This window comes from Pseudophryne corroboree, chromosome 4, assembly GCF_028390025.1.
Source record: "Pseudophryne corroboree isolate aPseCor3 chromosome 4, aPseCor3.hap2, whole genome shotgun sequence".
In the NCBI taxonomy this organism is placed as follows: domain Eukaryota; kingdom Metazoa; phylum Chordata; class Amphibia; order Anura; family Myobatrachidae; genus Pseudophryne; species Pseudophryne corroboree.
The window spans coordinates 684,254,519-684,282,226 of NC_086447.1; the positions used below are offsets into that span (position 1 = coordinate 684,254,519).

Genomic DNA, 27,708 nt, shown 5'->3' on the forward strand with positions numbered 1-27,708 from the left:
AGGCTTGGAGGAGGGTCATAGGGGGAGGAGCCAGTACACACCACCTAGTGGTCAAACTTTTAAATTTTGTGCCCTGTCTCCTGCGGAGCCGCTATTCCCCATGGTCCTGACGGAGTCCCAGCATCCACTAGGACGTCAGAGAAATGGAGATATTTGGGTTCCAAAACAGATTTCAGTCTATGCTTATTTTTTCTAGTAAATGGTAGCTGCATGGAGCATTGGATGCAATAGATTATTAAGTATACCAAAAGGAATGAGGTGAAACAGCTTCAGAATGCACCTTAGTTAGCAGACCATATCATAGCACATAGCTTTTCCCCCCCTTACTAAACACAATACACTTTAGCTTTTGCTGCTGCAGCAGAAACTGGATCCACCCAAGTTAGCTAAGAGCTTCAGCCAACAAACATGTACAAACCAAAGGTTTACAGATATATTGAGATTAGTGTTCCCGTGTACAAGCATTACAGTCTTAAGGGAAAATTTACTTAAGCTTCTTAAACAGATGTGGTGGTGGTGGTGGTGGTGGTGGTGGTGGTGTTTCCCATAGCAACCAATCAGATTCGCCCATCATTTTCGAGAATGCTATAGAGAAATTATATCTAGGATCTGATTGGTTGTTAAGGACAACACAACTTGTAACTTTTTTGAAAGTTTAGTAAATCTACAATTTAATCTCAGTCAAAATACGTAGAGGCGGTATAAAATACACATTACTACCATACCATACATAACATGCTGGGTTAGTAGCAGAGTGTCTGTAAAATAAGAATGGCGGCTTGTGACAAGCTCTGAAATCCCGGCTTCCACAAAACCATGGACACAAATCGACAAGCAGGAGGTAATGTACCAATACAATCACATCCCATTGCAATTAACCTTTCTGATTTTATTAGCCTCTACACCTAAGGAACAAGAAGGATAGAAATATAAACTACAGATTTAATTAAAATTGAAGATAGATTGAATATCTGTGCAGAAACTAAACTACGCAACATAGTGTCTCAATATATGCTAAGCATCTTTCAGCAAGAGCACACTCATTTGTTACTAGAATAAGAATTAGCAATTAAAATGAAGAATAAACGCAAAAAGAACAATCAGTGTTTTAGTTATCTCAACGGCACTATAAAAACACCTGGACAATCACAAACTATAGCCTATGATTATTCAGTATGATCACTCAGGGGGAGGATTGCTGGTATATGTTAAATAGATAAAATGTGACTATCAGAAAATAACAGGTTGTCAAGTGCTGTAACTATGGACTCATTAGTTTTCTGCAGGCAACATGGGGATAGATATAGTCATCAAGTGCTAAGCAAGGGTTTGGATAAGGGTGGTCATTCCGAATTGTTCGCTCGTTGCCGATTTTCTCTATATTGCGATTAGTCGCTTACTGCGCATGCGCAAGGTTCGCAGAGCGCATGCGCTTAGTAATTTTACTCAAAAATTAGGTATTTTACTCACGGCATAACAAGGATTTTTCATCGTTCTGGTGATCGGAGTGTGATTGACAGGAAGTGGGTGTTTCTGGGCGGAAACTGGCAGTTTTATGGGAGTGTGCGAAAAAACTCTGGCGTTTCTGGGAAAAACGCGGGAGTGTCTGAAGAAACGGGGGAGTGTCTGGGCAAACGCTGGGTGTGTTTGTGACGTCAAACCAGGAATGAAACTGACTGAACTGATCGCAATGGCAGAGTAAGTCTGGAGCTACTCAGAAACTGCTAAGAATTTTCTATTTGCAAATCTGCTAATCTTTCGTTCGCAATTCTGCTATGCTAAGAACACTCCCAGAGGGCGGCGGCCTAGCGTGTGCAATGCTGCTAAAAGCAGCTAGCGAGCGAACAACTCGGAATGACCACCAATATTGTTCCACATTAGGTGAAGTTACATTACTGTTTGGGTGCTTCTGAAATGTCACCAGATAAACGCAGTTAAATGTTAGGATGATCTGGCCTAAAACCATGTATGAATACATTAGGTTTCGGTGTACTCAGGGGTTAATAGGGAACTGGAGGTGACTGTTCTTACACCCCTCATGTCCATCGTAAGAGAATGGAATGCGTTAATGTGGGAAAAGACTCTATAACACCTTCATTAACACCGGTCGGTTCATATTGTTCCATTACAGGGAATGTTAGACACAGTGGCAATTACACCACTAGGGATAATAAGCAAACAAGACCCTTATAGCCTTCTTTCTGAATTAACCATCCAAGAATATGGGCGAATTTACTGTGGCTAATGGATTCACCGGGGTCTCTCCAATTAGCCCTGATACTGTCACTTTTCAGGGATTATGCTTCGAATGCTTGAGCATAATCCCTAATAACCAGCCCTCAGAGCCGTAATAACACATGGGTCCGGGAATTTATCCCAGATCCCAAGTGTTTATAGGCCAAAAACGTAAATTTTTTTGTTCGATAAAAGCGGACTATAATTGGATAGCCCAGAAATTACCATTGAGCTAAAATTGCAATAATAGCCAGTTTTTATCGGCCAATAGATTAGCACATTTCATTGGATACACCCCTATATGGCAGTACGATATCAGCCCAGGATGGGCCAGAATAGCATGGCAATTTGAGTGGGAATAGAAAAAGACAGATTCTTGGGACAATTAAGTGAGACCGCTTGGGGTGTGTGGTGCGGTCTCTGCCCAGGGCATTATGTGGATGTATGGTGATTAACCTGCCATCAGGACCGAAACTAGATGTGTGCCAGCAGTGCCTGCACCCCTCCCATCTTCCCTGTGTGTAGAAGTACAGAAACTTGTCAGCCGGGCACACCCCTCCTGTCCTCCCGCTGTGTGTAGAAGTGGCGAAGCCTGTCAGCCGGCCACACGGTGTATCTCTCCTGGCCAGTGTAGTGGAAGGTAACACACACACATACACCCCCCCCCCCCCCAAATAATGTGGGCTATGCCTGGCATAATGTGCATCGGGGTCTCTACCTGGCATAATGTGCCTCAGGGCTCTACCTGGCACAATGTGGATTCTACCTGGCATAATGTGCATCAGGGGCTTTACCTGTGGGCTCTACCTGGCATAATGCGTATCAAGGGCTCTACCTGGCATAATGTGGTGTAATGTGTGTAAAGGATCCTACTGTGTGATGTAATGTGAATAACGGACAATAATGAGCCGTGTAATATTATTTGGTACTATTCTGTGGCCACGCCCCTCCCCTATAGAGCCACATCCCTATATTTTTGGCGTGTGTCTTTGGCGCGCACTGTATCTATTTTAAATATGGTTGGAGAGGGGGCACCAATTCTTTTTCTGGCAAAGGGCACCAAAGTGCCCTGTCTGTCATTTATTTAAATATCTTGTTCTGCTTTATTCCTGTATTGTATTTTCACAAAACACCCAGGAAATTCCCAATAACATGTTTTATATATGATGTTATTTATTATTTATTTGACACCTCCAATTATGGATCCCTGCAGAGCTAATGCAGTAGAACTAATTTTATATAAAACATGTTTGCTATTTAGCAAAAAAATCCATTCAAATTATTTAATTTTTTTTTAACACATGGAGTCGGATGTAATGAAGTCTGAATTGGCCGGAGGTGCGGGTTCCCGGCCAAACTCTACCTTTTTTTTTTTTTAAAGTGGCAATCATGTACAAGGCAAAACCATGTCTTGTAAACGATTGCAGCTTTAAAAAAAAACGTCCCAGTTTGGCCCGGAACCCGCTCCTCTGGCCAACTCGGACTTCATTTTATCCCTGTACTACTTAGTATTAAAATAAATAATCAGTACATAAAATTTGCTTCTAGTTTGTAATTAATTGCTAAGTGTAATAACATGAAAATTTGCCACATTTCAACTTTACTGAAAATAAAATCTTTTTGGTTATTACTGCATTTCAATCAAATTTGCAGTTAAGTTTGAATTTGAAGTAAAATACTGAGATTTCTCAATGTACAATATACTCCTTTGTTAATACTGAAGGGAACTTTAATCTTGTGACATTGGGTTCAGCATGATTTGCCGGGGTATGCCAACTTTGGCATCCCGATAACTGAAATCCCAACAGGTGGAGGTTAGCCCTCCTTTTCCACAGCTTAACCATAACCTCCGCCTTAGTGCCTGACCCTAACCTCCCCCGGTGGTGCCTACACCTAGCCCTCCCTGCACTGCAGCCTGACCCTCCCCCCTTTGTGCCTAAATCTAACCTCCACCTGGTGGTGCCTAACCCAAACCCCCCTCACGCAGCCTAACCCTAACCCTCCCCCCGGGAGGTGCCTAAACCTAACCATCCCCCTAGCCCTAACCCTAACCACCTGCTATACTTACGGTCAAGATGCTAGCTGTCGGATGGCCGGTTATTGGTCTACTGACCCTGTCAGGCCTCCAGCGTTTGCATTCTGATGGTTGTCGGGATTACGGTGTCAGCATTCCGACAGTTTGGATCCTGATAGCTGGCATCTTAACCACATCATGTGGCACTTTTGGCTATAGAGGTCAGGGGACTAAAAACACCACTGCAGGTTCTTGTTCAACAAAAACACATATCCAGAGTATCTGCTACTCTAATGTGTATTAAAATCTAAGGGGAAATTCAGTTAGGTGCGAGTTTGCCAAAGGAGTTAAACTCTCACACTTCGCCTATAAATTTGCACACTTTGCTCTGAATTCGCCTTGCGGGAACAAACTCTCACTTAACTGAATTTCCCCCTAAGAGCACTCTAGAAAAAAATAAATACAGATAGATAAAATCTGCTGCTGAACATTGCTAAAACATCTAATAAGCGTGCTTTTTATGCTTTTTGCAGACCAATTGTTTCCCTCCAGGAATTGCCCAGTTTATAACAACAACATTACGAATACCCCTTTTACACCAAATTCCCAGATCTGACCCGAGATAGACCCCTTTAACACCAGTTCAACTCTTCCGCCGGCACTTGGGCAGTCTAGACTTTGGTGACTGTCCTTCTTTGTCACGAACACAGTGACTGTTGGGATATCTGGCAGTACTTTAGTCTTTAGTAAGTCAGCCTCAGTCCCATGGGGTTGAGCACCAGGTATCTGTAGAGCATACAGTGTCCTCAGATTTGGGGAGCAGCCCATCACATGCTTCCCTGACCTCCTGGTGCTCTGTGATTTGTGTGCTATTTTTTGTAGTGACACCAAATTGTTAGTCTGGTTACCACGAGAGCTGAGTTGTGAGACGACACAGAGACGACACCTTGCTTTTCTAGGAAGAGAAGCCTCAACTGTAGTGAGTGGGGAGACTGCAAAGCTGACCGACAGTCCTATTATTATTTTTGTGAGCTGAGCCGTCAGTGTTGTTGAGGCCAGCTAGTTAGTGTGGGAAGGTGAGATGGTGAGCCTATTAGTGATTTTAGGATGACTTTGTGATCCTAATACCAGGTTTGGTAGGGTAAGCCACCTGGCATGATAACATCCTTATTTAATGCTTTGTTTGTGTATATGATGAAACCACAATCTGTATCAGGTGTACCATAAAATAAAAATAAAAAAGAAATTCGAACAATTTGTTAACTAAATAATATAAGGTCAGTATTCCTTAAATAATTTTTCTCTATCTTGCATCCATTTAATATTTTCCCATAAAATGATGGCTATTGGTCACAGTGCAAATGGGAAAAAAATTGATCTAATCCTACCTCATTGCAAATGGATTTTTGCCGCACATGTTTCAATGCCACATAAGTCAGTCGTGGATCTCAGAAAAACCAGTGGAAGTTATACACCAACTTGGTTTTCCAATCTGCCAGACCTAATATAGGGGGGTCATTCCGACCCGTTCGCACGCTGCTGTTTTTCGCAGCGATGAGAACGGGGCGGTATTGCGCATGCACGGCGGCCGCAATGCGCAGTCGCGTCGTTGCCCAGCGAACGCAGGCGTGTCCAGGCGTTTGCAGGGCGGGTGTCTTACGTCAATTACGGGACCGGACAGGCTGAAGACATCGCAGCGGGTAAGTAACTCCAGAGCTACTCAGAAACTGAACAAAGTGTTTTTGCATAGCTCGGCTGCACAAGCATTCGCAGCCTTGCTATGCAAAAAAAACCTCCCCCATAGGCGGCGTCTAGTTGATCGCAGGGGCAGCAAAAAGTTGCTACATGCGATCAACTCGGAATTACCCCCATACCTGATACTGATACAATCGGATTTGTTTGGGCCACACAATGACCTAAATCCACTGCATTACAGTTAATGGGTGCTTAAAACTAGTCGGTTCTCCCACAACTGAAGCCCATCCTCACTGGCAAATATACGTACAGTGACCCAACAGCCTAACATATTTACAATGTATATATCATAAATGTGAAGTTTATACTATCAGAGTTGAACAGCATGGAGACAGATCCAAATAACCATCGCTAAAGCTGCGCCTATGGCTATTCAACTAATGCCGCTATCCCGTGCAGTAAGCCCCAGAGGGTGCACTTAATGCAGATTTTTCCTCGCAGTCTTAAGAGCTTCAAAGAAAAATCTGCATTAAGTGCACCCTCTAGGGCTTATCGTGTGGGGCAACTCACAGATTTCGGGCACTTAATTTGGAATCTATGGGTTACCACACATTGGCCACGGGCTTATAAATCTGGCAAATTGGCTAATAATTGAATAGCTCCTAGTGTCAAACCTGGAACTTTGGCCGCATGACAAGCTTCACAGCTAATTGAATCTGCAACCTTGAAGCTGATTTGTTCAGGACAAGGAAGGAAATATGATGGAACGATACAAAATAATAAGGTATTTGCATTGCCTGAAAGCTCTATGACATGTTCAACTGACAGCCCAAAAGGTTTTTGTTTTTTTTTAAATGTAATTATGTGAGTGTTTGGGGGATATCCAATTAGCCGCAGTACATTACTGTGGGTAATGATATCTCCCTGGGCTATCTTATTAGCCCAGGTAAGCCAGCACGAGCGGCGGCTTATTAGGACTTTTGTTACTGCACCGGGTGCTGGCTCCTGATAGCTCCCAGTGCAGACAGGGTAGTGCTGCACTTTCAGCTCACCAGTCACATGATCGCTCCGCAGTCATGTGGCCACCGTCATGGGCAGGGGAAGAGGGGGATGCAGTGCCGGCTCCCGGGCGCCCTCACTGTAGCAGCGTGCATGGGACACTGACGGGTCGCCACTTATCAGGGATTTTGTTTCAAATGCCTCGGTCAAGCGAAACCAAATCCACGGAATAAGACAGGAAACCTGGTGAACCTGTGTGTTTTCGGGAGGAAAACCGTTTTTTTTTACGGGCAATCCTAATTGGATAGCCTGTAAAAAAAATAAAAATAAAAAATTGTTGAAACGTCAGAAAAAGTGCGAAAAACCCAATGTTTTATCTCTTCTAATAGGAGGTAAAAGTTGTTATTTTCCTTTACATAAACGCATTAGCTGACACAGTATTTTTAAGGAAATACGGTAAGTCTTCAGATCTGATTTGACACTACATCCTATTGCGATATCTGGGATACATATAATAGGCCAACTGCTATACGCTTTCAGCAACACTGCTCATATTTACAGTATGTTACATCATCAGCTAGCAAGTGTACATTTAAAAAATACCCACATATTCAACTTAGTTAGTAGAGTGTTGTAAAATGTATCAGACAGAAAACAGCACACAAAACCGATCATACACAGAGCTGGAAAAATATAAAAAGGCAAAGAAGACTCAGGAGTGATAAGGAGAGAATATTCAATCACCCTAGAAGGCCACAGGTCATTACTAGTGGGCTCACACCCGATTCAATAAACTTCTGATTAAAAGCTGCTGGCAACACGGTGTACTGTGTGGCATTTAGAACCCAGCGCTGCTGGCTCAGTACCTATCACCTCTTATGCACATAAAATACCTGTCTTCCATCAGGTCCATGTCCATCAGTTTCCACTGACATCAGTACTTTGCTCCAGATGACTGGTTTACATTGGTAATAAGAAAAGGATACAGCCTCAGAGCTCCATGATTTGTGCCAATTGCGAGAATCTTCTGTACTGGATCAAATGCCATCGAAGAGGGCTCAAATGGGAATCCATGGCGAACCGTCTAGCCACATACCATATGGCAGGGGAAAAAAAAAAAAAAAAGACATGCGTTAAAATATATTCATTAACACACACTGTCATGTGCATGAAGGCTGCAGGCTGAAGTATGGATAGAACTTCTGTTTTAAAGATCATACTGTATATACCCTACAATTCAGAATGTGTACATCCTGAACAGTAGGAGTAACAAAAGCAATTCATCAATAGCCACAATTCTGGTAGGGAGGGATGAGGAAAGGATCCATTTTCCAATAGCTGCAGTTTGGAGACACTACCGTCCCCTCCCTCCTGCACATAAATATTTGGAGCACTAGATGAAAACTGCAAATCTTCAAAGTGATTAGAAGAAAGCAGAGAATCCATGCAAATGTGGAAGCAAAGGTATATAATTAGACAGTCATGTGAAACAGAAGTACAATGTCTTCTACATACAGTATCAGGACAAACACTCATCTAGTAGTAAGAGTTTAACCTACATCCGTTTGTGAAATGTACAGTACACTGGACATGCTAGGAAAATGGGCACACAGTACAGGTGGCACAGATGTATGAATTTCCATCACAGATACACTTAAGCTGGGTACACACTGGAGCAATGTTTACGCAGTACTGGAATCTGGGTGCACACTGAGCAAGGTTAATGAAGAATGGAATGATCACAGGGGGTAATTCAAAGTTGATCGCAGCAGCAAATTTTGTTAGCAGTTGGGCAAAACCATGTGCACTGCAGGGGGGGCAGATATAACATGTGCAGAGAGAGTTAGATTTGGGTGGGTTATATTGTTTCTGTGCAGGGTATATACTGGCTGCTTTATTTCTACACTACAATTTAGATTTCAGTTTGAACACACCCCACCCAAATCTAACTCTCTCTGCACATGTTATATCTGCCCCCCCCCCACAGTGCACATGGTTTTGCCCAACTGCTAACAAATTTGCTGCTGCAATCAACTCTGAATTAGGCCCACTGTTCTTTAGCATACATGTTCATTACCATACATGCTGTTGCTAGCAATATTGTCAGAATTGATGTGCAGCACATCAATTCTGACAATGCCACTAGCAACTACGGGCACCCACATATCAGGCATACACACTGCTCGAAATGTGCCATTCCGAGCAATATGTTGGTCCGATCTGCCGGATCGGATGACATATTACTCAGTGTGTACCCTACTTTTGACTTAAGAGGCCAAGCTGGGTTGTACTAGAGTGGTTAAGGGTATGCTCGTGCAAATGCGTCCTATACAGGGCTGGACGTATGCAGAGTATGCCTGCTAGAAGGCGTATCTTTTATACCTATTGTAGTATACGGCCAAAGGCAGCGCTCACTGACAATGAGGATGATGACTAGTAGCAAACCAGGCACACAGACAGATGCGATCGCATCTCAAGTAGTGATGTACACCGGACATTTTTCGGGTTTTGTGTTTTGGTTTTGGTTTCGGTTCCGCGGCCGTGTTTTGGATTCGGTTGCGTTTTGGCAAAACCTCCCTGAAAATTTTTTGTCGGATTCGGGTGTGTTTTGGATTCGGATGTTTTTTTACAAAAAACCCTCAAAAACAGCTTAAATCATAGAATTTGGGGGTAATTTTGATCCCATAGTATTATTAACCTCAATAACCATAATTTCCACTTATTTCCAGTCTATTCTGAACACCTCACACCTCACAATATTATTTTTAATCCTAAAATTTGCACCGAGGTCGCTGGATAACTAAGCTAAGCGACCCAAGTGGCCGACACAAACACCTGGCATATCTAGGAGTGGCACTGCAGTTTTCTAGCGAGAGGATGAGTGCTTCCATCCTCATGTGAAGCTGAACCACTAGCCATGAACATAGGCCAGGGCCTCAGCCGTTCCTTGCCACTCCGTGTCGTAAATGGCATATTGGCAAGTTTACGCTTCTCCTCAGACGCTTTTAATTTTGATTTTTGGGTCATTTTACTGAACTTTTGTGTTTTGGATTTTACATGCTCTCTACTATGACATTGGGCATCGGCCTTGGCAGACGACGTTGATGGCATTTCATCGTCTCGGCCATGACTAGTGGCAGCAGCTTCAGCACGAGGTGGAAGTGGATCTTGATCTTTCCCTATTTTACCCTCCACATTTTTGTTCTCCATTTTTTAATGTGTGGAATTATATGCCAGTATCAATAGAAATGGCCTACTACTATATATACTGCGCACAACTGAAATGCACCACAGGTATGGATGGATAGTATACTTGACGACACAGAGGTAGGTAGAGCAGTGGCCTTCCGTACCGTACTCCTATATATTATATGCTGGTGGTCAGCAAAATTCTGCACTGTACTCCTACTATATACTACAATGCAGCACAGATATGGAGCGTTTTTCAGGCAGAGAACGTATAATACTGGTGGTCACTGGTCAGCAAAACTCTGCACTGTACTCCTCCTATATAATACTGCTGGTCCCCAGTCCCCACAATAAAGCAGTGTGAGCACAGATATATGCAGCACACTGAGCACAGATATGGAGCGTTTTTCAGGCAGACAACGTATAATACTGGTGGTCACTGGTAAGCAAAACTCTGCACTGTACTCCTCCTATATAATATACTGCTGGTCCCCAGTCCCCACAATAAAGTAGTGTGAGCACAGATATATGCAGCACACTGAGCACAGATATGGAGCGTTTTTCAGGCAGACAACGTATAATACTGGTGGTCACTGGTCAGCAAAACTCTGCACTGTACTCCTCCTATATAATATACTGGTGGTCCCCAGTACCCACAATAAAGCAGTGTGAGCACAGATATATGCAGCACACTGAGCACAGATATGGAGCGTTTTTCAGGCAGACAACGTATACTGGTGGTCACTGGTCAGCAAAACTCTGCACTGTACTCCTTCTATATAATACTGCTGGTCCCCAGTCCCCACAATAAAGCAGTGTGAGCACAGATATATGCAGCACACTGAGCACAGATATGGAGCGTTTTTCAGGCAGACAACGTATAATACTGGTGGTCACTGGTCAGCAAAACTCTGCACTGTACTCCTCCTATAATACTGCTGGTCCCCAGAATAAAGATATGCAGCCCCCTGAAACAAAGTGAGAGGACGCCAGCCACGTCCTCTCTCTATCATTTCCAATGCACGAGTGAAAAATGGCGGCGACGCGCGGCTCCTTATATAGAATCCGAATCTCGCGAGAATCCGACAGCGGGATGATGACGTTCGGGCGCGCTGGGGTTAACCGAGCCATACGGGAGAATCCGAGTATGCCTCGGACCCGTGTAAAATGGGTGAAGTTCGGGGGGGTTTGGTTTCCGAGGAACCGAACCCACTCATCTCTAATCTCAAGACCGGCAAATATATGCATTTTCTCTGGGAATGCTTCGGTTAAGCAGCACACACCCAATTTACTTTTAGCTCTGGATCAGGTCTTATGTTCTAAAAAGTAATCTAATATCATGTGACAAACATATAATACTATTATTATCATTATTTATTTAACTGCAAAAATATGTAAGTAAGAAGAAGCAATATGTAAAAAGGAAATAGACTCCATGATTCATATACCCTTTCCCAGGAAATTGCCAGGTTTATAAATCAGCAAATTCCCGGGTCCTCGGCCCAAGTAAAGGGCAGGAGAGCCAGGTCTGACTCTTTTCTACTGCCAAAGATCCTGGGTTCATGTGCACGCTCATGTGCAAAACCCCAAGATTTTTATGCCAGTGGAAAAGGCTTATCAGTGGCTTACAGCAACACATTAGCTAACAACTTCATGTAATTATTATCTGACTTTACCCCTTTCACACCGCAAATATAACCCGGGATATTGCCGAGTCAAGCCAGCTCAACCCACACCGAGGTGCAGTCTAAAAGCACCACTTTTGAATATCCTGGGTCGAGTGACCCTGCATTTCGACTCGTTATAAAAGCAGTGTTATACATGGGTTGGACCTGGGTCAATGTGCACTCTAAAGTGTCCAACCCGGGTTATTCAACCCTGCATTCATGTAAAAGTGCTGATTGGCTGTTCTTTGTGTGCCTTGATGTCAGCAGCCTGAGCCCTGCTACACAGGAGAGAACAGAGAGCATTATTACAGCTATTAAGAATTAGTGGCGAGGCAGAGATTGCTAGGCAGCTTACTGCATACCTCCCAACTTATTAAAAGTAAAAAGAGGGACCTTGGGGCGTGCCCGAAAAGGGGGCGTAGCCTATATGAAAGGGGCATGGTCTCATGGCAGAACTGCGATCGCGAGCCACGCCCCCCCTTGTACCGTCACATAGAGGGGACATGCCCAGCGTTCTCTGAGCTGCTGGCATGCCCCTTCTCCCTCTGTCACGCCCCTTCTCCCTCTGTCACCTGTGAATAGATGCTGTGCACCAGTGATGTGCGGTGGGGTGAGGCAGGTGAGGCAGAGCCTTTCCTGTCATACTTATGTTTAAACCAGAATTTTGTCTGAACAAAGTATATGAAAAATACTAATAATTTGTTTGAAATATCTTCTTTGCATTATTCTAATAATTTTTATAGCCCAAACTCTGGAGTAAAAAGTCTATGGTAGGTGAGGCAGTGCCTCACCTGCTTATCTTTTCCGCACATCTCTGATCAAACCTCACCAAATTTCTAGGGGTTTATACTGCTGTACCTTTGTATAATGCCCAGATGTACCATTCGGTTCATATATTGCATGGAATTCTGGCTCTGGGGTTAGCCAGTGCCTCCTGAGCCATGTAGCTCACCGCACGTCCCTGCTGTGCACATGCGCGCAGCGTCAATTCACCGCTGTTCTGCTAAGCAGTGCAGCAGTGACAGGAGCCTCCCAACTGCCCCCCCTCCCCCTCCAGGGACACTGCGAGCCGTGGGTGGGACAGTCCCAAAAAACGGGACTGTCCCGTGAACATCGGGACAGTTGGGAGGTATGTTACTGGAACAGTTAAAGATGCAATGGTGTATAAAAACATAGCTCTGTCAGCCATGATTCCTGCAATGCTGCGAGCTGTCCCCACCCTCTCCCTTTGTCCCCTTCTGACACCTCATCTTTCTGAGCCAAAAAGAGTCCATTTAAAATGACATTCACGGTGTTTTAATTGCTGACCCGGGTTGAGTTAAAAGTAGCCAACCCTGCAATAACCCGGGTTGAAAGTGTAGTGTGAAAGGGTCTGACCTGTTTCTGACCTGGGTTGGACCAGGGTTCAAAATATACTGGGTCGGACCCAGGTTTGCGGTGTGAAAGGGGTATTAATGTGTCTATCCAGGGCTGATGCAAGAATTCTCGGTGCCCTAGGCCCAGCCTACCATCCCCTTCCCCACAAAAGCTCATCTCCATCTCAGGACCCCTGCAGATAATGTGCCTCTCTATTAGCCTCATACTTGTTACCGCACCTTTCAAAGTTCAACTCTGCATGTATGGAATCAGTACTTGTTTTATGGTAATTGTCATTGTACCTGTACAAAGCATACGTGTATTTGCACAACACACCACAGTATGCTTCATTTGTACTAATGTATGTATACAGTATGTTGACTTTTCAGCACAACGTAAATTGTGGTGCCAGACAAATAAACAGTGATGAGGGTAATACTTCCTGATGATCAAATCATGAGGTACCGGGGCTAACTAACCTCCATCACTTCCTGGGTTTTTTTTGTACTTTTTACATCAAATTAAAAAAAATATTTACTAAAAGCCAGCTTTCCAAAGGAAGCGTGATTTAAAATGGCAATAGCTGTTTAGTAAGTAAACCCCATGTTTTCTTTATTTTGGCTTTGTTTTTTTAAATAAATAGTAACAAATTAGAAAAGTTAAATGTTATCACATGAGATTGCATTTATCAACATTAAGGGCTTGTGGAGTAGAGGCTAATTGTTAAATATTTCCCGATTTATTACAAAAAAAACAAAAACAAACAATGCAAATACAGATGTGTCCTCACAAATCTAGGTGTGTATGCGGGTTTTTAGAAGTGGAGATATTGCCCCTAACAACCACTCAGATTCTACTTATCATTTATCTAGCACCTTCTAGATAGAAAATAATAGCTAGAATTTGATTAGTTGCTATGGGCAACATCTCAACGTTTAAAAACTCACACTTTAGTAAATATACCTGCTAGCCTCAATCCACCACGGAGAGGGAGATGTTTGGTGGGAGTGAGCCAACAGGTCCTGTCCAACTCATGGGAGTCTTCTTTTGCAGAAAATGTGGCTTAGTTGCAATGTTATACAGCTAGGAAGCACAGAGAGAGACTTTGGGTAATATTTACAAAAAGTCGATTTCGGTTGGTTTGGTCGATTTTGTGTAAGGGTCACAGGGGGACATTTACTAAGCAGTGATAAGAGTGGAGAAGTGAGCCAGTGGAGAAATTGCCCCATCAACCAATCAGCAGCTCTGTATAATTTTATAGTATGCAAATTATAGATGTTACTTCAGTGCTGATTGGTTGCCATGGGCAACTTCTCCACTGGCTCACTTCTCCGCTCTTATCACTGCTTAGTACATGTCCCCCTCAGTCACACACAATATAAAAGTGTTGCATATAAAAATTAATCACCTGGTGCGTCCTAGATGCATCTCGTTGTGATTTACAGTAGATGCATTTTCGGCAAAAAAGTCAACCAAAGTAGAATCTCACAGGACCTTGCGTACCAAGAGGGGCTGTATAGCGCAACTGCAGCAAAGATATATGAGGACACCTCGGCATGAAAGGTTATACAGTACTTTCTTCTCCCCATGAATGTAGAAAATTATAGGAGCCAGATATACAGACATTAGCAGATAGATACAGATTGGCAGACAGATTTACACAGGATAAAATATATGTGATATAGCTGTTTAAATAAGATTTTACTTACCGGTAAATCTATTTCTCATAGTCCGTAGTGGATGCTGGGGACTCCGTAAGGACCATGGGGAATAGACGGGCTCCGCAGGAGACATGGGCACTTTAAGAAAGAATTTAGATTCTGGTGTGCTCTGGCTCCTCCCTCTATGTCCCTTCTCCAGACCTCCGTTAGAGAACCGTGCCCGGAAGAGCTGACAGTACAAGGAAAGGATTTTGGAAATCCAGGGCAAGACTCATACCAGCCACACCAATCACACCGTATAACTTGTGATAAACTTACCCAGTCAACAGTATGAACAACAACAGAGCATCAGTTCAACCCTGATGCAACAATAACATAGCCCTTACTGCAGCAATAACTATACAGGTTGAATATCCCATATCCAAATATTCCGAAATACGGAATATTCCGAAATACGGAATTTTTTGAGGGAGAGTGAGATAGTGAAACCTTTGTTTTCTGATGGCTCAATGTACACAAACTTTGTTTACTACACAAAGTTATTAAAAATATTGTATTAAATGACCTTCAGGCTGTGTGTATAAGGTGTATACGAAACATACATTAATTGTGTGAATGTACACACACTTTGTTTAAAGCACAAAGTTATTAAAAATATTGGCTAAAATTACCATCAGGCTGTGTGTATAAGGTGTATATGAAACATAAATGCATTCTGTGCTTAGACTTGGGTCCCATCGTCATGATATCTCATTATGGTATGCAAATATTCCAAAATACGGAAAAATCCGATATCCAAAATACTTATGGTCCCAAGCATTTTGGATAAGGGAGACTCAACCTGTATACAAGTATTGCAGAAGAAGTCCGCACTTGGGACGGGCGCCCAGCATCCACTACGGACTACGAGAAATAGATTTACCGGTAAGTAAAATCTTATTTTCTCTGACGTCCTAGTGGATGCTGGGGACTCCGTAAGGACCATGGGGAATATACCAAAGCTCCCAAACGGGCGGGAGAGTGCAGATGACTCTGCAGCACCGAATGAGCAAACACAAGGTCCTCCTCAGCCAGGGTATCAAACTTGTAGAACTTTGCAAAAGTGTTTGAACCTGCCCAAGTAGCCGCTCGGCACAGCTGTAATGCCGAGACCCCTCGGGCAGCCGCCCAAGAAGAGCCCACCTTTCTAGTGGAATGGGCCTTAACTGATTTTGGCAGCGGCAATCCAGCCGCAGAATGAGCCTGCTGAATCGTATTACAGATCCAGCGAGCAATAGTTTGCTTTGAAGCAGGAGCACCAAGCTTGTTGGAAGCATACAGGATAAATAAAGATTCTGTTTTCCTGACCCTAGCCGTTCTGGCTACATAAACCTTCAAAGCCCTGACCACATCAAGTAACTCGGAATCCTCCAAGTCAGTAGTAGCCACAGGCACCCCAATAGGTTGGTTTATATGAAAGGAAGAAACCACTTTTGGCAGAAATTGTGGACAGGGCCGCAATTCTGCTCTATCCGCATGGATAACCAGATAGGGGCTTTTATGTGACAAAGCCGCTAATTCTGACACACGCCTAGCCGAAGCCAATGCTAGTAGCATGACCACCTTCCATGTGAGATATTTCAATTCCACCGTTTTGAGTGGCTCAAACCAGTGGGATTTCAGGAAACTCAACACCACATTAAGATCCCAAGGTGCCACCGGGGGCACAAAAGGGGGCTGAATACGCAGCACTCCCTTCACAAACGTCAGAACTTCAGGTAGAGAAGCCAGCTCTTTTTGAAAGAAAATGGATAGGGCCGAAATCTGTACCTTAATGGAACCGAATTTTAGGCCCATAGTCACTCCTGACTGTAGGAAGTGAAGGAAACGGCCCAGCTGGAATTCCTCCGTAGGGGCATTCCTGGCCTCACACCAAGCAACATATTTTCGCCATATACGGTGATAATGTTGAGCTGTCACGTCCTTCCTAGCCTTTATCAGCGTAGGAATGACCTCATCTGGAATGCCTTTTTCCGCTAGGATCCGGCGTTCAACCGCCATGCCGTCAAACGCAGCCGCGGTAAGTCTTGTAAACAGACAGGGCCCTTGTTGCAACAAGTCCGGTCTTAGAGGAAGAGGCCACGGGTCCTCTGTGAGCATTTCTTGCAGATCTGGATACCAAGTCCTTCTTGGCCAATCCGGAACAATGAGTATTGTTCTCACTCCTCTTTTTCTTATGGGTATGAGAGGAAGAGGAGAAAATACATAGACCGACTGGAACACCCACGGTGTCACCAGTGCGTCCACAGCTATCGCCTGAGGGTCTCATGACCTGGCGCAATACCTCTGTAGCTTTTTGTTGAGGTGGGATGCCATCATGTCCACCTGTGGCAGTTCCCACCGACTTGCAATCTGCGTGAAGACTTCTTGATGAAGTCCCCACTCTCCCGGGTGGAGGTCGTGCCTGCTGAGGAAGTCTTCTTTCCAGTTGTCCACTCCCGGGATGAACACTGCTGACAGTGCGCTTACGTGATTCTCCACCCAGCGAAGAATTCTGGTGGCTTCTGACTGAATCAGAACCGGTTGGTCGCGAAGCAGGGTCTTCGCTTGACGTAGGGCGTTGTATACGGCCCTTAGTTCCAGGATGTTGATGTGAAGGCAAGTCTCCTGACTTGACCACAGACCTTGGAAATTTCTTCCCTGTGTGACTGCTCCCCACCCTCGGAGGCTTGCATCCGTGGTCACCAGGACCCAGTCCTGAATGCCGAATCTGCGGCCCTCGAGAAGGTGAGCACTCTGCAGCCACCACAGGAGAGACACCCTGGCCCTGGGGGATAGGGTAATTAACCGATGCATCTGAAGATGTGATCCGGACCCTTGTCCAGTAAGTCCCATTGAAAGGTCCTCGCATGGAACCTGCCGAAGGGAATGGCCTCGTATGATGCCCCCATCCTTCCCAGGACTCGAGTGCAGTGATGCACTGACACCTGTTTTCGTTTTAATAGGTTCCTGACCAGTGTCATGAGCTCCTGAGCTCTCTCTATCGGGAGATAAACCCTTTTCTGGTCTGTGTCTAGAATCATGCCTAGGAAAGGCAGATGAGCCGTAGGAACCAACTGCGACTTTGGAATATTTAGAATCCAGCCGTGTTGCCGTTACACTTCCAGAGAAAGTGATATGCTGTTCAGCAACTGCTCTCGTGATCTCGCTTTTATGAGGAGATTGTCCAAGTACGGGATAATTGTGAAACCTTGCTTCCGCAGGAGCACCATCATTTCCGCCATTACCTTGGTAAATATTCTCGGAGCCGTGGAGAGACCAAACGGCAACGTCTGAAATTGGTAATGACAATCCTGTACCGCAAATCTGAGGTACGCCTGATGAGGTGGACAAATGGGGACATGAAGGTATGCATCCTTTATGTCCTGAGACACCATAAAATCTCCCCCTTTCAGGCTTGCGATGACCGCTCTTAGCGATTCCATCTTGAACTTGAACCTTTTCAGGTATATGTTCAGGGATTTCAAATTCAATATGGGTCTGACCGAACCGTTCGGTTTCGGGACTACAACATGGTCGAATAATAACCCCTTCCTTGTTGAAGGAGGGGAACCTTGACCACCACCTGTTGAAGATACAATTTGTGAATTGCAGTTAACGCTATTTCCCTCTCGTAGGGGGAAGCCGGCAGGGCCGTCGGTGAGGGGGCATCTCCTTAAAGTCCAGCTTGTATCCCTGAGACACAATATCTATTGCCCAGGGATCCAACAGGGAGTGAACCCACTTGTGGCTGAAATTACGAAGACGTGCCCCCACTGAGCCTAGCTCCGCCTGTGGAGCCCCAGCGACATGCGGTGGATTTTGTAGAGGCCGGGGAGGACTTCTGTTCCTGGGAACTAGCTGTGTTGTGCAGCTTCTTTCCTCTGCCCCTACCTCTGGCAAGAAAGGACGCACCTCGGACATTCTTGTTTCTTTGTGATCGAAAGGCTGCATTTGATAATGTCGTGCTTTCTTAGGCTGTACAGGAATATAAGGCAAAAGATCAGAATTACCAGCTATAGCTGTGGAGACCAGGTCCGAGATCCCTTCTCCACACAATCCTCAGCCTTCCATATGCCTCTTAAGTCGGCATCACCTGTCCATTGCATATTCTACAGGACACGCCAAGAAGAAATCGACATAGCGTTGACTCTAGAACCCAGTAGACTAATGTCTCTTTGGGCATTTTTTATATATATGTATATATCTTAAGACAGCATCTTTAATATATATATATATATATCGTAAAAACAGAGAAAAATACTGCGCCACAGATGGAAATACTGTCCTTTCTTAAAAACCACAATATAGTTAAATTATATTAGACACTCCCTGTTTGTGGGCGTCAGCTAGGCCCCCAAATACAATCGGGATGGTGAGCCCACGAAATGATTTGTGTTTATAAAAGGAAGGGATGGGGGCAGCGACCAATGGTGTCTATAAATAATTACAGGATATTTAGAAAAATATGTAAAATATAAACATTTATTTAAAATCTTATAACAGAACTTTATCTAAAAATGGGATAAAAAGCAAATACACAATTATAAAAGCAATAAAGTGCAAAAACGTATTAAAGTGCTTATCTGAGTCAGAGGTCATTGGTCGCTGCCCCCATCCCTTCCTTTTATATATATATATATATATATATATATATATACATATACACACACACACATACTAGGGTCTCAATCTCTGCTGATAAGGTACCTGTCCACGCTGCTACAGCGCTATAAACCCATGCCGGCACAATCGCCGGTCTGAGTGGTGTACCAGAATGTGCACGCTATCTGCAGGATCCCTGAGGATAGCTGTTAAGTCAGGGCTACCTTTTGGGCAAACGTGACACCCTAGGGGAAGATTCCCATCGTATCCTGGCCCTAGTAGGGAAAGGATACTCCCTGAGAATTCTTTGTGGGAAACTGCAGTCTCTTGTCTGGAGATTCCCGCTCTTTTTCATCATGAGAGGAGGGAAATTTACCTCAGCTTTCTTCCCCTTAAACATGTGTACCCTTGTGTCAGGGACAGATGAGTCATCAGTGATATGCAAATCATCTTTTATTACAATAATCATATATTGAATACTTTCCTGCCATTTTGGCTGTAACTTTGCATTATCGTAGTCGACACTGGAGTCAGACTCCGTGTCGATATCAGTGTCTATTATTTTGGATAGTGAGCATTGAGAGACTCTGAAGGTCTCTGCGACATAGGGACAGACATGGGTAGATTCCCTGTCTGTTCTCTAATCTTTTGTGCAATAAATTCACCTTAGCACTTAATTACACATATCCAAACAGGTGTCGGCGTTGTCGACGGAGACACCCTCTCACACACATATTTGCTCCATCTCCTCCTTAGGGGAGCCTTTTACCTCAGACATGTCGACACACACGTATCGACACACCACACACTCAGGGAATGCTCATCTGAAGACAATTCCCCCACAAGGCCCTTTGGAGAGACAGAGAGAGAGTATGCCAACACACACCCAAGCGCTATTAACCCAGGAATAACACAGTAACTTAATGTTAACCCAGTAGCTGCTGTTTATATTGATTTTTGCGCCTAATTATGTGCCCCCCCCCCTCTCTTTTTACCCTCTTCTACCGTGTATCTGCAGGGGAGAGGCTGGGGAGCTTCCTCTCAGCGGTGCTGTGGAAAAAAAACATGGCGCTGGTGAGTGCTGAGGAAGAAGCCCCGCCCCCCTCGACGGCGGGCTTCTGTCCCGCTACAATATACATTTTCTTTGCGGGGGCTCATACATATATACAGTGCCCAACTGTATATATGTGTACTTTTGCCAAAAGAGGTCCATATGCTGCCCAGGGTGCCCCCCCTGCGCCCTGCACCCTTACAGTGACCGGAGTATGTGAAGTGTGTGGGAGCAATGGCGCACAGCTGCAGTGCTGTGCGTTACCTCATGTGAAGAACGGAGTCTTCTGCCGCCGATTTCGAAGTCTTCTTGCTTCTCATACTCACCCGGCTTCTGTCTTCCGGCTCTGCGAGGGGGACGGCGGCGCGGCTCTGGGATCGGACGACGAGGGTGAGATCCTGTGTACGATCCCTCTGGAGCTAATGGTGTCCAGTAGCCTAAGAAGCAGGACCTAGCTTCAGAGAGTAGGGCTGCTTCTCTCCCCTCAGTCCCACGATGCAGGGAGTCTGTTGTCAGCAGAGCTCCCTGAAAATAAAAAACCTAACAAAATACTTTCTTACAGCAAGCTCAGGAGAGCTCACTGAACAGCACCCAGCTCGTCCGGGCACAGATTCAAACCGAGGTCTGGAGGAGGGACATGGAGGAGCCAGAGCACACCAGAATCTAAATTCTTTCTTAAAGTGCCCATGTCTCCTGCGGGGCCCGTCTATTCCCCATGGTCCTTACTGAGTCCCCAGCATCCACTAGGACGTTAGAGAAATATTATTTTATTCGTTAAATATTACCATGCTTTATGTTTGCATCACTAACATAATCTGCATGTCTATATAACCAGATATAATACCGATTGACAACATTATGAAAGAAAAAAATAATTTAAATGAATTCATACTTTTTTTAATTGGTACACTGCATGTCTTTGACAGAAATAAAGATTAGTTGCTCCTCTACAATATGCAGTTTCATCTTCGTACATTTAATTGTCAAACTATCTTTATGTATACAGTAGCTATACATGACAAAGAAAATTCATATCACCTCTAATATTTCTCCAGTCATGTAATACCTTCATAGAATGTAATGCCAATCAGGGGACACCTTGGGGAGGTTTATAGTCAGCAGTAAATGCAGCCAGAATTACAATGTTGCCCCTTGGAGTGGGGACCACGTGGACAGCCATCACATACAGACCAGTGGTGGCCGCACCCCTTGCACTCATAATTCCACCAATGATGACCAATATTTACATGGAACATGCAAACAATATTTTTCCAGCTGGGAAAACAAATTTGTATTTGCACCCCTTTATCACAACATGTTTCATCCAGGGGAAAATGTTCACCCTTTGGCTGAACTTGCTTCTAACTCTAATGAGGGTCAATGTATTCTCTGCTACATAGCAGCAAATAAGAACCCTTAATGGGCTAGCTCCAACACTCTAATATGTCTAACACCCATTACCTATAATTCACTCATTATAATTAATTATACCCATTAACAAACTCAAATTGAACTTAACCAACTACCATTCCCAATAAATCCCATATTTATAACATGTTACTTTTTCAATTCATATATTTTTTGCAGATGATTATTGCTAGTAGTACATACTAAAGGTTCTATTTATTAAGCAATTCTATCTTTAACATATAAGGAAACAGCTATATCCGCATGTTTAAGAACAGAATTAATGTTCACTGGAATGTAAGAAGAGAAAAAGCATGGAGATATGCTACATGGACAATAGTATTTGGCCACACCTGCACTGTACCGCAAAAAATTGAGTACACCTGGCCAATAAAGCAGATTCTGATTACTCATTTCGGGTGTTTCAATCAGACTCGTTGCCACAGGTATATAAAATCAAGCCATGCAGTCTCCATTTACACACATTTGTGATACAAAGTGGATCGTTGTGAAGAGCTCAGTGACTTCAGCGCGGTACTGTGATAGGATGCCACCTTTGCAATAAGACAGCATACCAAGGCATTTTGTACAATGCTATGCATTCAACTATGTGGCAATAGCTTGAGGAAGGCCATTTTCTATCCAACATGACTGTGCCCCAGTGCACAAAGCAAGGACTATAAAGACATAGTTTGAGGAGTTCCATGTGGAAGAACTTGACTGGTCTGCACAGAGCCCTGACCTTAACCCCATAGAACACCTTTGGGATGAACTGGAACGCGAAATTGCGAGCCAGTCCTACTTATCCAATATCAGTGCCTGAGCTCACAAATGCCACAAGAACACTACAAAATTTTGTGGAAAGCCTTCCGAGAAGAGATTAAGCTGTTATAGCTGCAAAAGGGGGTCCTACTCCATATTAAAGTATATGTATTTGAATACAATGTCATTACAGTCCCGGTTGGTGTAATGGTCAGGTGTCCGTAATACTTTATCCATATAGTGCATCTTGCAATCCCCTTCCAGTGGGTCGAAGCTGTTTGCGATTACAATATTATAGAATTGTACAACTAGATAGCCATGCATGCGCAGTTGCTTGGCCGGGACAGGCTCTTATCTTGTCCCGTTGTCTTCGCGTGTTACATTCCCCTGGAAACATGGTAGTAATGAAGGGTGTGCAAATTGTGCTGTCGTAGAGCGGTGCAGGGCCCTAAATACCTCTGTTTGGAGTCATATCTCTTGCTCCTAGTCAAGGCCAACTTAATAGCATTATAGGCCCTGGCCAAAACAATGTACTGGGCCGGTATCCATCCATTCAATGAAATGAAATGAAAAAAAAAAAAAAAACCCCTCCCGAGGTCCCGCACATGCTTCCGTATAGTGAGAGTGAATGGCTGTCAGCAGTCTGATTAGTGGATAGCTCCAGCCAATCACTTAACAGCATGCTGACAGCCATCCACTGTCTGGCTGCAGGCTAGGAGGTAGGTAGAGAATGATGCCTGGCTGCGCACTGATCGCGTGGCTGCCTGTCTGCCTGATAGACACCCCCCCCCCCACACACACACACACCCCCAAGAAGCTCCAGCGGCACCGCTTAATGTGAATTCTGAGGCTATGAGATATCACAGAGGACCACATAAAGCCAAAAGGCTGTACGTGGAGTGCTTTTATAGTATACCTTTCTAATTATATAATTAACAAATAAATGTACCCCAAGAAACAACCAACTGTCCCGGCAATCCCATGCAACACTGTGAATAAATGATGGGGGCACCATCAGGAGTGCCCTCCTTCACTGCAGAACTGTCCCTAATCTGATTCCATGGGCAGCAAAGTAATGGTATTACCTTGCCCCCCCCCGGGGCAACCCTGAAACCACCAATGCCCTTCACCCCTGACATCTGCTCCCTGCAGCACTCATTCACTGTTACAGCAGAATGCAGTTGCCGTAAATAGACATTTTATCTATGTGTGCAAGAAACAGCATCACCCCCCCCCCCCACCCCAAAATTTAAAACAGGGCCAGTGCACGCCACAGGCGCTCGATAAAAATAATAAGAATTTACTTACCGATAATTCTATTTCTCGTAGTCCGTAGTGGATGCTGGGGACTCCGTCAGGACCATGGGGAATAGCGGATCCGCAGGAGACAGGGCACAAAAGTAAAAGCTTTAGGATCAGGTGGTGTGCACTGGCTCCTCCCCCTATGACCCTCCTCCAAGCCTCAGTTAGGATACTGTGCCCGGACGAGCGTACACAATAAGGAAGGATTTTGAATCCCAGGTAAGACTCATACCAGCCACACCAATCACACTGTACAACCTGTGATCTGAACCCAGTTAACAGCACGATAACAGCGGAGCCTCTGAAAAGATGGCTCACAACAATAATAACCCGATTTTTGTAACAATAACTATGTACAAGTATTGCAGACAATCCGCACTTGGGATGGGCGCCCAGCATCCACTACGGACTACGAGAAATAGAATTATCGGTAAGTAAATTCTTATTTTCTCTGACGTCCTAAGTGGATGCTGGGGACTCCGTCAGGACCATGGGGATTATACCAAAGCTCCCAAACGGGCGGGAGAGTGCGGATGACTCTGCAGCACCGAGTGAGAGAACTCCAGGTCCTCCTCAGCCAGGGTGTGCCCCTGACCAAGTAGCAGCTCGGCAAAGTTGTAAAGCCGAGACCCCTCGGGCAGCCGCCCAAGATGAGCCCACCTTCCTTGTGGAATGGGCATTTACATATTTTGGCTGTGGCAGGCCTGCCACAGAATGTGCAAGCTGAATTGTACTACACATCCAACTAGCAATCGTCTGCTTAGAAGCAAGAGCACCCAGTTTGTTGGGTGCATACAGGATAACAGCAAGTCAGTTTTCCTGACTCCAGCCGTCCTGGAAACCTATATTTTCAGGGCCCTGACAACATCCAGCAACTTGGAGTCCTCCAAGTCCCTAGTAGCCGCAGGTACCACAATAAGCTGGTTCAGGTGAAACGCTGACACCACCTTAGGGAGAAACTGGGGACGAGTCCGCAGCTCTGCCCTGTCCGAATGGACAATCAGATATGGGCTTTTGTGAGACAAAGCCGCCAATTCTGACACTCGCCTGGCCGAGGCCAGGGCCAACATCATGGTCACTTTCCATGTGAGATATTTCAAATCCACAGATTTGAGCGGTTTAAACCAATGTGATTTGAGGAATCCCAGAACTACGTTGAGATCCCACAGTGCCACTGGAGGCACAAAAAGGGGGTTGTATATGCAGTACTCCCTTGACAAACTTCTGGACTTCAGGAACTGAAGCCAATTCTTTCTGGAAGAAAATCGACAGGGCCGAAATTTGAACCTTAATGGACCCCAATTTGAGGCCCATAGACACTCCTGTTTGCAGGAAATGCAGGAATCGACCGAGTTGAAATTTCTTCGTGGGGCCTTCCTGGCCTCACACCACGCAACATATTTTCGCCACATGTGGTGATAATGTTGTGCGGTCACCTCCTTCCTGGCTTTGACCAGGGTAGGAATGACCTCTTCCGGAATGCCTTTTTCCCTTAGGATCCGGCGTTCAACCGCCATGCCGTCAAACGCAGCCGCGGTAAGTCTTGGAACAGACATGGTACTTGCTGAAGCAAGTCCCTTCTTAGCGGCAGAGGCCATGAGTCCTCTGTGAGCATCTCTTGAAGTTCCGGGTACCAAGTCCTTCTTGGCCAATCCGGAGCCACGAGTATAGTTCTTACTCCTCTACGTCTTATAATTCTCAGTACCTTTGGTATGAGAAGCAGAGGAGGGAACACATACACCGACTGGTACACCCACGGTGTTACCAGAACGTCCACAGCTATTGCCTGAGGGTCTCTTGACCTGGCGCAATACCTGTCCAGTTTTTTGTTCAGGCGGGACGTCATCATGTCCACCTTTGGTCTTTCCCAACGGTTCACAATCATGTGGAAGACTTCCCGATGAAGTCCCCACTCTCCCGGGTGGAGGTCGTGCTGAGGAAGTCTGCTTCCCAGTTGTCGACTCCCGGAATGAACACTGCTGACAGTGTTATCACATGATTTTCCGCCCAGCGAAGAATCCTTGCAGTTTCTGCCATTGCCCTCCTGCTTCTTGTGCCGCCCTGTCTGTTTACGTGGGCGACTGCCGTGATGTTGTCCCACTGGATCAATACCGGCTGACCTTGAAGCAGAGGTCTTGCTAAGCTTAGAGCATTGTAAATTGCTCTTAGCTCCAGTACATTTATGTGGAGAGAAGTCTCCAGACTTGATCACACTCCCTGGAAATTTTTTCCTTGTGTGACTGCTCCCCAGCCTTTCAGGCTGGCATCCGTGGTCACCAGGACCCAGTCCTGAATGCCGAATCTGTGGCCCTTAAGTAGATGAGCACTCTGCAGCCACCACAGAAGAGACACCCTTGTCCTTGGAGACAGGGTTATCCGCTGATGCATCTGAAGATGCGATCCGGACCATTTTTCCAGCAGATCCCACTGAAAAATTCTTGCGTGAAATCTGCCGAATGGAATCGCTTCGTAAGAAACCACCATTTTTCCCAGGACCCTTGTGCAATGATGCACTGACACTTTTCCTGGTTTTAGGAGGTTCCTGACTAGCTCGGATAACTCCCTGGCTTTCTCCTCTGGGAGAAACACCTTTTTCTGGACTGTGTCCAGAATCATCCCTAGGAACAGCAGACGTGTCGTCGGAGACAGCTGCGATTTTGGAATATTTAGAATCCACCCGTGCTGTCGTAGAACTACTTGAGATAGTGCTACTCCGACCTCCAACTGTTCTCTGGACCTTGCCCTTATCAGGAGATCGTCCAAGTAAGGGATACTTAAGACGCCTTTTCTTTGAAGAAGAATCATCATTTCGGCCATTACCTTGGTAAAGACCCGGGGTGCCGTGGACAATCCAAACGGCAGCGTCTGAAACTGATAGTGACAGTTTTGTACCACGAACCTGAGGTACCCTTGGTGAGAAGGGCAAATTGGGACATGGAGGTAAGGATCCTTGATGTCCATGGACACCATATAGTCCCCTTCTTCCTGGTTCGCTATCACTGCTCTGAGTGACTCCATCTTGATTTGAACCTTTGTATGTAAGTGTTCAAATATTTCAGATTTAGAATAGGTCTCACCGAGCCGTCTGGCTTCAGTACCACAAATAGTGTGGAATAATACCCTTTTCCTTGTTGTAGGAGGGGTACTTTGATTATCACCTGCTGGGAATACAGTTTGTGAATTGTTTCCAATAATGCCTCCCTGTCGGAGGGAGACGTTGGTAAAGCAGATTTCAGGAACCTGCGAGGGGGAGACGTCTCGAATTTCCAATCTGTACCCCTGGGATACTACTTGTAGGATCCAGGGGTCCACTTGCGAGTGAGCCCACTGCGCGCTGAAACTCTTGAGACGACCCCCCCCCCCCCACCGCACCCGAGTCCGCTTGTACGGCCCCAGCGTCATGCTGAGGACTTGGCAGAAGCGGTGGAGGGCTTCTGTTCCTGGGAAGGGGCTGCCTGCTGCAGTCTTCTTCCGTTCCTCTACCCCTGGGCAGATATGACTGGCCTTTTGCCCGCTTGCCCTTATGGGGACGAAAGGACTGAGGCTGAAAAGACGGTGTCTTTTTCTGCCGAGATGTGACTTGGGGTAAAAAGGTGGATTTTCCAGCTGTTGCCGTGGCCACCAGGTCCGATGGACCGACCCCAAATAACTCCTCCCCTTTATACGGCAATACTTCCATGTGCCGTTTGGAATGTGCATCACCTGACCACTGTCGTGTCCATAAACATCTTCTGGCAGACATGGACA

The 27,708-nt window shown here is 45.2% G+C and overlaps 1 protein-coding gene and 1 long non-coding RNA gene across 3 annotated transcripts in view; one reads left to right on the forward strand and one right to left on the reverse strand.

Annotated features, from left to right (window-relative positions):
* STXBP5 (syntaxin binding protein 5) overlaps nt 1–27,708 on the reverse strand; it is a 698,920-nt gene that overhangs the window by 661,314 nt on the left and 9,898 nt on the right. For both annotated transcript variants that reach the window (XM_063917879.1, XM_063917878.1), the window contains exon 2: nt 7,930–8,027. In XM_063917879.1, the coding sequence (XP_063773949.1) occupies nt 7,930–8,027 (98 nt within the window). The remainder of the gene's footprint in view (nt 1–7,929; nt 8,028–27,708) is intronic.
* LOC134910157 (uncharacterized) overlaps nt 1–27,708 on the forward strand; it is a 67,504-nt gene that overhangs the window by 12,546 nt on the left and 27,250 nt on the right. The gene's annotated exons all lie outside the window — the stretch shown is intronic.